At 39.3% G+C, this 13,129-nt stretch overlaps 1 protein-coding gene across 1 annotated transcript in view; it reads right to left on the bottom strand.

The window, feature by feature from the left end:
- The window catches only part of RYBP (RING1 and YY1 binding protein), a 57,456-nt gene extending 45,165 nt beyond the window's left edge, over window positions 1-12,291 (bottom strand). The window contains exons 1-2 of the mRNA XM_015818318.1: window positions 12,253-12,291; window positions 11,004-11,129 (exon numbers count right to left, since the gene is read on the bottom strand). Coding sequence (XP_015673804.1) covers window positions 11,004-11,129; window positions 12,253-12,284 — 158 coding nt within the window. The 5' untranslated portion in view covers window positions 12,285-12,291. The remainder of the gene's footprint in view (window positions 1-11,003; window positions 11,130-12,252) is intronic.
- Window positions 12,292-13,129: the final 838 nt, after the last annotated feature.

The following is a 13,129-nucleotide window of genomic DNA, read 5'->3' as shown; positions in this document are numbered from 1 at the left end:
GCCAAAGGATTCCAGTTCTGTGCAATTAAGATGAAGGATTTCAGTTCCATGTGAACAAGAACAGAGCTAAAATCCTTTGGCAGGGAACTGTATCAATCAGCGCCTAGACAAGAGTCTCCTCAGCAGGTGGCAGCACCCTGCAACCTTCCCTGTCAGCTTCTCCATTCATGTTTTGGAAAGCTGGCAGAGAAGAATGCAAATGGCAATCATATGATCGAGGGCCACTTGGCAATCGGTTAAAAGTATGAACAAGCACGTCGATCACAATCACATGACTGTTGGGGATGTGTGTCCAACATTCTGTAATGGTCAGAAATGCTTTACAAACAGACAAGCACCTTTTCATTCAAACCATTGTTAAGTGAATGATTGTAAGTCGAGGATACCTGTACTGATGACGGAAGACAACTACAAAGTATCCTAAAGAAAATTGGTTATCTGAATACTTTTTAATCAGGATTCAGGTTTGTGCATGAAACAGATGTGGCATCATGATAATAAATTGTGTTTGTTAAGACTTGGAGGGGAGAAATATGCCTGTTTTATCCTTTTCAGAACTCTTGGTAGCCTTTGTTATTCTCAAACATGGAATTCTTCTATGTCACTTGCAGAGGTTGGGGATTGGGGTACTGTGCTTGGGGACAGGAAAAGTAGTTCAATGGCCTTCTGTATCTTTCTCCCAGTGGTGGGATTCAGCCGGTTCACACCACTTCAGCAGTACCAGTAGCTAAATTTTTTGTTGCCCAGGCCCAGAATGGACTTCTGGAAGCGGCATCCACACAGAGAACCAGTTGTTCACATATTTGAATCCCACCACTGGTTTCTCCGTAGTTAATTCTCTTCCCTCTGTGTTAAAACATCTCCATATAGTCTCTGGGAGAGGACAACTCCAGGTTCAGGATACAACATCATCAAAATGCTGCATTATGACCCCAGGATGCAATAGATACAGTCAAAAACTTGTACCAGGTGTGGAGACTTTTAGGATCTGGCTGCGAAGAAACAGGCTGAAACTGAACCCAAGCAAGATCAAGTTGTTATTTGTACACCAAGGGGTAACATTTTTCCTGAGACAACAAAGATATTCCTGGACTCATGGGTATTGCTGCAAAGGCAGGTGAGGGCCATGGCTGAAGAGTCTTTGCCTACTGCCATCTTTATTGATTTATCTGCATAGATTTAAAGAATGTTCTATTCCAGATAACTCTGGGTACTTTATATAACAAAAATATTGGCACAAATGAACTGTTTTGTAACATTCAAAAGAATGCTTTCTGAACAACTTTCTAGGAGGGAGAGTTTGTTGATTCATATCAGAATTTTTGCTTTTATTCTAATACCATTTTGATTATTTTATATCCTCTTAGAAACTTGCTTTGAAATATCACACATTATATATGAATTTATTTGCTAAACAAATTTGAGATAATATAGCAAGCACACAATCAAATAATCAAGTTTCTATATTACAATCTTATAGCCACATCAATTTTTTTCTCAGCTATTCTGGTAAACGTTAACTTGATATTTTTGTTTACTATTCAGCAAAATTCAAACCAATTGTTTTCTAAAATATGCCTTCTTTTAAAAATGAAATGGCTTTTATTTGTTGTATATTACAAAACTGTTATTTAGAATGAATGGAACCTGCATACCTAACCTATGACATCTATCATAGGTCAAAAGCTCCTCGTTATGGAAGAAATATACACTTTTCCAAATGACCTACAGTATATTTTTCAAGAGACCCAATGACATACGGAATCACTTATAAGCTCATGAAGTAGATTGTTGAGTTTCATCATCTTTTAGCTGAAAAAAACAGATTTACAAAAACTAAGTCTAAATAAAAATAAATAGTTTTCAAATCAAATGACCCAGTCTAAGACTACTACTTTCAGGTCATTTGGCTGGTTTCTTCTTCCTATAAAGAAAAAGAGACATACAACAACTATGCCTAAAGAAAACAAATAGTTTCCCAATCAAAGCAGTCTAAGACTACTGCTTTAAAATCACCTGGCTGGTTTCTTCTTCCTATAAAGAAATCATATGAAATTCTATTTAGATTCCCCAAAGATACAGTAATGTACAGATAAACAACTTTTATATACCAAAAACATGGGGGGAAAGGTGGATTGAGAAAAAAAGGGAAGATTGAAAAAGGTATGGTCGGATGGTGTTAATTACATCCTCAAAAAGAGAGACAGAGACAAGAAGTTTCAAGAATAAAAGACAATGACTGGGTATGAAAAGATGTGGTGGAAGCCAGGATGAAACGATATTGGGAGGTATAAACTCAATTTAACCTTATTCCCTTTTCTGTTATTTTCTGCCTTTAATTTCCTTTTTCTCATTAGTTACTCTTCTTCTCCACTTTATATAATGCTGCTTATTCCAAAAAGGAATGGCATAATAGATATGTACCTATGCATAAATTCAGAGTAAATATAAGCATAGAAGAAAACAACTCCTGGGAACATTTTGAAATACTTTTAGCGTAATCTGAGGGGGGCATTTTCAAAGCAACAGTTTATACTATTAAGAGTGTTGTGTAGGTTTTAATACATGCTAGCCTATTAATCTTTAGGGCACAGCGGTGCAGTACTTTTAGATGTTATAAAAATCAGCAAAAATTGTATTTTTTCTTCCTCTTTCAAATGTTTTCATAACAAACCCTGATAAATAGTTGGAAAAATATCTTTCTTATATAAAGAAGCACTTTATGATTATGACATAGAGATAGCATCCAGGGGATGGGAGATACATTTTTGTTTTATTTAAGTTGTGGAAACATGCTTCATGTGAAAGAAACATGAAGAAAACGTGCTTACGTTTAGTTGTTGTTTTTTTCAAAAAAATAAATCTGCAAAGAATTCAACATGGATTTAATTCTGTAGAAGAGCAGGCAGAGCTCTACGCATGCCATCAGCTTAGAATTGTTATGTTGCTGCAAGTGGTCCAAGTTCAACTTCTTGAATTCTGTTGGCCCTTACCTGCAGCCAATTTACTACCGAACTTTAAGTTGGCCAGATTCTTGTGTATAGACTTAAAGCAATAAATCTTTTGAACTACAACTTAACTTGTATGGTCTTAATCCTTTGTGCCTGACAAATTCTTGACTGAAGTTTACTTCTTAAAAAATGCAGACTTTATATTTTAATTCACATGCTTCTCCATTATGCTAATTTTAACTCCACTGAACTTTTATTTTCATGATTGCTACACTAAATACAGGTGGTCCTCAGCTTACGACAACTGAGCCCAAAATTTCTGTTGTTAAATGAGACATTTGTTAAATGAGTTTTGCCTCATGTTACAACCTTGCTTGCCACAGTTGCTAAGTGAATCACAGCAGCTATTAAGTTAGTAGTAACACCGTTTGTTAAGTGAATTGGGCTTTTCCATTGACTTTGCTAGTCAGAAGGTCACAAAAGGCGATCCCGTGATCCCGTATAGTACTTAGTTCTCTATAACTAAATCCAAAAGTGATAAGTCCACTTAAAGATAGAGTATGAAAGTTTGTTTGGTGTCAAGGACATACTGGTTTTTGTATGACAAATTGAAGACCCCAATCAAAAAACGGAATGGTGCCAATATGGAAAAACTCCTATTTATGTACTATTAAATTATTTCTTCCATCTTTCCCAAAGTTTTTTTTACTTATAAACAACACTACTTAATTTATCCACCACCTGTAAAATAAACTTTCCTTAAACAAAATTGTTCTCCTCTATAATAAATTTTAGATAATTATACAGCAATTCTGTGACACATACTGAGTTGATGTTTCAATTTTGAACAATGCCATCAGCTTCTGCGTTCTGAATTATCAGTGGAGATTAGCTGAATAGCTTCATGTGGATAGTTTCTTAACTCCTGAAGCTAAAGCATCTGTTGGGAAGCACTTTGCCTTCAAGATTCAGAGAACAAAAAGGAGGCATGTGACTAACCAATAGCCATTCAGTGTTTCCTTTTGTTTCTAGCCTGATCTCAATTAATGAATTTTCCTCTAAGGTCTAGAGAAGTCTCCCCATTGTTTCTTACACTATATAATGATGAAACTATCTAAATGAGTAGGATTATTAATTTTATCTTGTACTTTGAAACCAGCATATGGGACTTGTCAAAATACTATGCAACAATCAATTAAAAGTATAGACTTTTCACACATATCTCTAGGAATATTGTAATCAGTGCTAATAATGATCTTAATTCATTCACTATATTATACTGCTTATGCTCAAGGTTACCATTTTCCAAGCATAATACAATACAAGCATAAAAATACTGCATTAAATCAATTTATTCAAAACAAACTGCTATGTTTTGTATATGTCTCTTTGTGTATACACAAATATATAAGTACAAAGCAAAAAAATCTTTCCTAGTTGTAGTAGCATAACAGAAAAATATTATTTACAAACAATAACTAAATCCAACCAACATAAATATAAGTATTGTTAATTCAATGTCAGGGTGAAATGTCTAGCATTACAATATGGTTCACCAGATGGAAGGGGAATCCAGAAACTATAATTATGAAGTCATAGGGGAAATATAAAAAGTTTGTTTCACCCCACCCCTTTCGTATTTTTCCCAGTTGCCTGGTCATTTAATATTAGTCACCTCTCCTCATTCTCCAAGCACTCTTATCTCTCTAGACATAGTTGATATTAGTTAAGAACACTGAATGATACAAACTGTTGAAAGAGATAAACAAAAGATCAGTTTTCATAATAAAAATGTTACTATTATCCACTCATATGCCAAACAACATTAACAGCAGAAGTACTATATATCTAAAAGTAAAAATTAAGAGCTGTTCCTTGCACAAGCCACATTCTTTGCTCCTATCATTCAAACATATGAACCTGGATCATTCAGAATTTACATAGTATTTTTAAAAAATAGAAAGAGCTTTAAAAAATGTTGTTGGAAGTTTCAAAATCCAAAGTAGTTCCTAACTTATATACATGGCTAACTCCTGAAATGTTTATGCAGCTTTCAGAAATTTCAAGTATTTTTACAATACTGCATTTTCAAGCTCCAAAAAACAAGGTGAAAGTCTAAAATGATAAGCACCACATTGTCTCCAATGCTTTTCAACTCCTGTTTCTATTACCTCCTTCAATTTCTAACTTGCTCTGCTTTTCTTTATAGTCTTGATTGTGAAACTCAATACAGTACAAAGTAATGGAGTAACTTTTACTGTAATATTACTTAAAATAGTTATGAAACAAGGGTGCTTTCCTTTTTCCTCTTGTTAACAGGAAATCCTCTACTTATGACCATTCATTCAAAGACCATTTGAAGTTATGGCGGCTCTGAACAGAGGAATTTTCAATATGTCCCTGAAGTTACAGCTATTAAGTGGCGAAAATCTGTCGCAGGGGTACTTCAACTCTTCCCACCTTCCTATCTCTCCCCACATGTATGCCCCATTGGCTGCCTTGTGCTTGCTGATTCTGGAAGCCTTGCTGTTCTGCATTCATGGGTTCTGTGGCCCTTGCTGGCCTTGCTACTCCCAGCTGTCCTTTACCATTTTCTTCCTGCCACTACTGACAAGACATGCCTGGCCTGCTTCTTTGTGAAGGAGCTGCTGGCTTCCCAGGCCTTCTTCCCAAAACTGTGCCCAGCCCTTTTCTAAATTGCAAGTGGCCTTATTTAAATTGCATGTAGCCTTCTCGTGAAGTTTTGGAAAGCAGGTGCACAAAAAAAGCCCCCAGCCGCCCCAGTGTGAAAGAAGGGTTTGTCTTAGAACAGGGGTGTCAAACTCGCAATGCCACGTGACATGTCGCGACGTATCGACTTTTTTGCCATTGCCGGCAATGAGATGGGCCAGCAGTTTGACACCCCTGTCTTAGAAGAATCTTTCTTTTGAACTGGCACAGGTAAAGGTCTTCTTTCATGCACCTTCCTTAAAAAAGGCAGGTCCACAAAAGAAAGCTTCATATTATATTCATATTATATCCTGAAATAAGGACCTGGCTAGAAGGTGCATGAAAGAAGGCTCTCTACATATGAGGCTTTCTGAAGGTTGAGTCTGGTGGTTTCTCTGAAAGACCTGGGCCAAGGAAGGCATGCCTGATCAAGTTGCAGGAGTAAGAAGATATCAAAGGTCAGTTGAAGCAGTGAAGCCCAGGGTGGCAGAGACCTTGGTGTTCAGGATGGCAAGGGCGACTGCAGCTAGTACTGGACTAGGGCTTCCCAGGGCATTACATCTTTGTGCTGTGCTATTGGGGGGTTCCCAGGTTGTTGCAGGTTTGCACCATGCTGTGGAGGCTTTTTAGAGTGCAGCAGCTTTGCACTGCACTACTAGAGCTTCCTACTATAGCAAAAGCACTTAGACTTATATACCGCTTCACAGTGCTTTATCGCCTTCTCTAAGCGGTTTACAGAGTCAGCATATTGCCCCCAACAATCTGGGTCCTCATCTTATTCATCTCAGAAAAATGGAAGACTGAGTCAACCTTGAGCCAGTGAGATTTGAACTGCCAAACTGCAATCAGCAGAAGTAGCTTGCAGTACTTTATTCTAACCACTGCCTCACCACTAGGACTTTGTGTGATGTGGCTGGGGCAGGCTAGGGTAGTTGAGGCTTCCAGGGGTGCGTGTGGCTTTGATGTGGCATAAGGCAGAATGCAGGATGGCCAAACAGACAGAGGTGGGGAGTGGATAGGTGGGTAGGGGGAGTTGAAAGAGGAAGCAGCCCTTTACTTATCAAGGCTTGGGGCGGAGGGGGGTAGAAAACGAAGCTCAAAATGGTTTATATTGGGGTTGGTCCTTAGCTAACAACTGACAGAATTTGCTTAATAACAACAACAGTGAGTTTGGGATTGCCGTCACTAAGCAATGTAGTCATGTGACATTGTGCATTATGATTGCATCACTTAGTGAAAGAAATTCCATTCACAATTATTCTCATAAGGACAATCGCTATCATTTTACTATATCACTGCTGTTGTACTGTGTATTTTAAAAATACAATGAAAATGTAAAATTCATCTTTGATTTCAGCTTAATAACATGTTTACATATTTGAATGGAAGTATTTAAATATGTTTCTGATATGTAAAGTACCTAAGATGATCAGCAACTTGTAAAGTTGTAAGATATGATTATATTCCCTTCCTATATCAATACAACAAATCTTTATTTTAAACCATTATTTTATCTTATACTTATTAGAACACTGCAGAATTTCCTAAGTAAAAAAAAACAAACAAGCAATGCTTTCACATTTAGTCATAAATACTAACTTATCAACATATCAAAAATGTAATAGAAAAAGCTCACAACAACTCCCATAACTCAGTTCAAAATCTATTAGCAAACATAAAAAATTATATAAAACTATAGCAAACCAACACTGATCTGACCTGGTCTACAATACATGGTCTGCATTAATTCCTCCTTATTGTTAAAGGAGTGTGAAAAAGACAACTAATTATTACATGGGATAAGTAGTAGTTTAATGTACTCTTTAGAACAGCTGACTGCTCTAATTCATATATCCTCCTGCTGCTGCTACTACCCGATACAAATAGTAACTCTAAATTCAATTCAGATTAAGGTACAAGCCATTTGTCCACCCCTTATTCACAACATATCCCTCTTCCTCTAAATGCTACACATGGATTACACAATGCTATACAAGGCATCTCCTCTAAATAGCTCAATTAATGGATAATATCACTACCCCATCTTCAGGGATTTTTAAAATTCCAGCATAATCAACAAGTGGGGGGAGGCACAGGTGCAAGAAGGGAATTCTATGAATACTATTTGAGGCTCCTGTAAGAAAGGCAGATCCCTAATCAAATACATTAAGTCACATTAACTTCTCTAAATAATTTTGGAGGAAAGGGATAGAAAAGTCTGTTTGCATCAATCCAATTTCACAATTCTAAATTTCCTATCTCTCAATCAATAATATCACTCAATTTGTTAAAGACTGCTATTAATACAAAGAGGCTGAATTAGATTTAAATTATCTTATATCAGGAAAGTTTTCTGTATGAAAACATGCAAACCAACTGTTGCATTAGATGTAAATATTCTGAGTAATAGCCAACCAGTGTGGCATTTTGTACTTCAAGTATCTATTAAAAAAATTTAAAATTTCCCCTAGAAAACATACGTCATATACAGTAACTCATAATTCCAAGCCACAACTAAAAACTCATATCTTAAGCTCAGATACATGCTGTTATTTAAACTGTTTGCCATATTCAGTTTCACTCTATGATAATTAGAATTATATAAAACATGAGTATCATTGTAAATAATGTTACCTTAAATTTGTTTTATTTTAAAAAACATACTAAATGCATTATACTAATAAGGACACATAGAGGTCTTGAATTTAGTTATACAGATGAGGTGATCAGCTTCTGCATCTCACGGAAACATTTCAGTCAGCTATAATATGGGAAGGCTTGAAGTTTGTTTTACTTTATAAATGCAATTGCTCATGGGAATGAAATCTCCATAATAAAGTCTGCCCAGCCCTATAGAAAGGGCTTACAATTATTAATCTCAAATATTGTGTATCTAATATACAGACAAATCACAACTGATTACCAACATTAAAATAAATTAAGACAGTACTTATAATGTTCCTAAAAAAACTATGGAGAAAGTTAGCACAGTAGTCTTATATCCGAAGCACACTGAAATAGATCATGGAATGAAGGGGTATGTATTTCACATGAATTCTCTACCCTGCACAAATGACTCATTTAACTAACCCAAAGGATGTTAGATATTGCCCCTAGCAGATACAATCTTATTATGGACTATATTTATTTGAGTTATATTTATCTAGGTTACTTGAGAAACTGACTCTCCCCAATTACCTCTGCCTGTCCCACTAGACTTGGCAGAGAGGGCATGTTTTGTGTCCCATCTGCTAGGAATTTACATTGGTGGCCCCAGGAGGCAAGCCTTCTCTGTTGTAGGGTCTGCCTTTGAAATCTTCTCTCGCCACCCCCCTCCCAAAGTGAGGTTAGCTTCATCCTGCTAATGTTCCACAAGTCCCTCAAGACCTGCCTTTGTCATGAGGCTGGAGGTCCCAGGGGAGCAGGGATATTTTTAGATAGCTCTTTTATTCATTTATTATCTTTCCTATATCTGATGGTTTGCATTTTTAAAAATGATTTCTTAAGAATCATATTTTAATTGATTGTTTTTATATATGTTTTTAATTTTATTTTATTGTTGTATGTCATCCAGAATCCTCTGTGTGAGATGGGCAGCTATATAAATTTGTAAAAAAGTACATATTTATTCCCCAGTCAACTGTTCTGCTGATCAAAAAAACTCTAATTACTGTGGAATTAGTTGAACTTTTTTATTCCTTAGACCAGTGTTTCTCAATCTTGACAATTTTAAGGCATGTGGACTTCAACTCCCAGAATTCCACAGCCAGCAATGCTGGCTGTGGAATTCTTGGAGTTGAAGTCCACATGCCTTAAAATTGTCAAGGTTGAGAAACACTGCCTTAGACAAAGGCCAACCAGACAGAACTTAGCAAAACTCCTGTCCATCTCTTCAGTGGGCTCTTACACAGCCCTGCAAAGAATGTATGAAAGAGACAGAAAGAGGTGAGGGTGGGTAAGAATCTACCATGAAGAACCAGATAATACCATATCATAACTGAAACAATCGTCCAAAGCAGGGTGGGAGTAGAGAATAAGAAAATAACTGTATTTGGAAGTAATAGCCTTCCAGCCTCCTTCATAGCAGCTAAAGCTAAAAGAAAGAGATCCAGACAACTTGTGACATGTGGTACCAGCATACAAAGTTGATTTACTTGATTGTGAAGAGGTGTCTCAATCATGCACAGTGTAAACGTAAACATAAACACAGACTATATCCATCCAAAAGCTGCTGGTTGTCTATCCTTAAAAATGCAGTCTAAAATGCTAATCTTAAAAATATTCTAATAAAAGAACAAATGAGTATCAACAGGTTTGAAAACAAGAGCTACAGGTGGATTCAGTGACAGTACTAAAGTCTCTTTACAATACTTATTTTCACAAGGTTAAATCAGTACTGTTTAGAAAAGTATAAAACTTGCAAAGATAAATACATTGTCTACAGGAATGTATTCAGAAGACACCAAAAAAGGCCTCATGTCACAGAAAGTTTTCACTTATGTAGGATTTTCTTTGATTAAAGTAAATATCCAAATACTATGAACACATTCTGAACTGTTCCAAGTCACTTAACTCCCCAAATAACCTACTGCCTACAAATTAAAATTTCACATAACTATTTCTATAGAAAATAATTAACATAAAAGTCTGCAACAACATATGACAATACTTTCATCATAAAAAAAACTCTGTGAGGATACAGAATAGGTAACTTCTAAACTTAACTACCTGAAAGAAATACCAATAACAGCTTTAGTCTTTTGAAAGAATTTCCAACAATCTGGATAACAATCAGAGTAAAAGAAAAGACACCCAAGTTCTCATAAATCTATTGTTATTTCTACAGCACTGTTGTAAATATCATATTTTATATCTAATATTTATACTTTATACTATTCTGGAAGATACAGACTTTCTGAGTATCCCGTATACTTAAAACACATATGCAAATCTGAATGTTTATACTCTTCTTACTGTACTATATAATTCCACATCCAAATATATTGATAAATTGAAGATGTTAATGCTCCTTTCTCTTACCACCTCTTATTTTATTCGGCAGCATCCCTGAAACCAAAATGGCACAGAAAAACCCAAGCTTCCAATTATATATAAATGATCCAAGAAATACTCAGTAACTTTTTATTTATAAATGGGCCATATTAACAATCAAACATATCTTTTACAAATATTCAATTTTGCTGAAAGGTCACAACACAAAATACCAAGTTTAAACTCCTGTCCCTTCCAGTTATTTCACGCTGCTACCACTATGGTAAATCAACAAGTCAACTTTATTACAATTAAGAACGAAGATATTCATATTTCAATATGACAATGTACCTTGTAGAGGTGCCTTTCCTGACATCACATATGCTGCATTTGAAGGCTTCAGCGCTGTTTCTAAAGGTGCAAACACTACAATCCCAAAAACCTTCATCAGCTATAGGTTTAGCTTGCCTTTTGGGTCTTGAGAAGTGCATACACGAAGGATAAAGAAGGAGAGAAGAAAGAAAACGTGTTAGAAACAAGATAATAAAACAAGGCTATTTCATGTTACATTCTGCTTGCCTGCTTTTCTTTTCCTCTGGCTAAAAAAGTAATCACATTTTTGGAAAGAGGTAAAAAGGGAGGGGAAGCAGGAAGAGGTGCAAAACATTTATAAACCTGAACCACACTGTGCTTCACTCTCCCCAGATACATATTCTGCCTTCCCCCATTACTATATCCCTGAGTGAGAGAGAGGAAAGGATAACATTTCCTCTCAATCTTCAATTCCAAGACAATCGATTTTCACTCAACACGGAGTGCCAGTGAATCTAGAAGGGAAGGGAAAAAAGGAAGGATGGTGAAAGGCATCCGAGAGGGCTTGAAACCCTCCCTCTCTTTTGTGGGGAGGGGGAGCTTAATTGTACTTTAAAGGATTGTAGGCGTGTCCCTCCATGCGCCCCCTCTGTCTGTCTGTCTGTCTCTTTTACCTTGTTAAATCTCCCTTTGTCTGGAAGAAGTCAGTATGAGGGAGATGTATGTGTGAGAGAGAGAGTGAGGAGCCGCCATAGCTGCTCTTAACACCAGATTAGCCCTGGCACCGACACACATACATACACCGAGAGGAACACAAACATTTGCTCTCCGCTTTGCTTTTTTACACACTCCCTCCATCTTAAGAGCCACCCTGGGCACAGAATGCAGCCTCCCCCTCCCCACGTCTTCCCACACAAGGAGCTCCAGCTTTTCCTCCTCTCCACCCAACACCATTGAAAAAGGAGTTTTTTTCTGTACCTGGCTGGAAGGCAGGCAGGCAGGCAAACAAATAAGCTCTCTTTCCTTACCCACTTCCTCCATCTTAAAAGCCCCCCTCCTCTGCCACTACTATTACCACCACCACCACTACTACCACTCTGTGGCCTAGTCCCCACACACAGCGCCTCCCCAGAGCATAAGGCGGAGGTGGGTGCTCTAGCTGGTGGCACCCGCGCATACTCCTTTTCCATTCCCTTTCCACATTCCCTCCATCTTAGGAGAAGCCCTCTCTTTTTTTTTTTTTTTCGCCCGCTCCGCCAAGCGCCCCGACTTCTTTCCCTTCTCTCACCTGGTCGGGCTCTTCTTGTCGCCCATGGTCATGGATCGGTGGAGACGGGCCCCCTCCTCGCCTCGCGCACCCGGAGCGGAAGGCAACGGGGCTGATTCCTCAGACCAGCAGGCTCCGGCGGCTCCTGAGCAGCCGCCGCCGCCGCCGCTCCTGCCACTGCCAGGCTCCCGCTCCAGACTAGGCAGCGCAGGGAGCGCAGCCCCGCTCTTCTCCCCTCCCTCCAAGCCAGGCAAGCACGGCTACAGCGGGCGGAGCTCGCGGCCCTTCCCCGGCCAATCCGGGCAGCTCGGCCTTGGGCTCCGCTGGCGCGAGCGAAGGGGAACGTTGACCCTCCCCCCCCAAACACACACACGCGCGCTCCCCCCCCCCCTCAAGACCGTCAGCCGCGGCGGCGGCGGCGAACGGTTCCCTCGGCGAGGAACGCAGGTCGCCCCGATTTCGTGCGAGAACCGAGAGGAGCGTGTCGTCGTCGTCGTCGTCGTTTGGGCGGCGCCTGGCCACCCACAAGGCCAGCATGTGACCCCGCCTCGGTTCAGCCGCCTGCCGCTGGGAGCCGAGAGGTGGCCGGTGCGGGTCGGAGCCGTCCCTCGGCGAAAGTGGGGCGGGGGGGGGCGGGGGGTGGTAGGAGCGGGGAGGGGAGAGAAGGCGTGCGCTTCGCCTTCCCCTGCGCCGGGCGCGTTGGTGTGTCTGCGCCTCAAAAAGAGGGGAAAAGTGCGGGGAGTCGGTCGGAAGTGGACGCGGAGGAGCCCGCCGCGTCTCTGAAGTTCCTCGCCCTCTCGCGCGAAGGTGCCTCGAACTGTCGCCCGCCTGTCAACGCCTGCGTCGGGTAGCCCGGATTTAACCCGTAAAGCGTGTCACCTGGCTCGCGCCGTGGCTA

The sequence above is a fragment of the Protobothrops mucrosquamatus genome, unplaced genomic scaffold (assembly GCF_001527695.2).
Source record: "Protobothrops mucrosquamatus isolate PMUCROS unplaced genomic scaffold, P.Mucros_1.0 scaffold717, whole genome shotgun sequence".
Lineage (NCBI taxonomy): Eukaryota > Metazoa > Chordata > Lepidosauria > Squamata > Viperidae > Protobothrops > Protobothrops mucrosquamatus.
The sequence above is the reverse complement of the archived record's forward strand: the minus strand, read 5'-3'. Positions and strand labels throughout refer to the sequence as shown.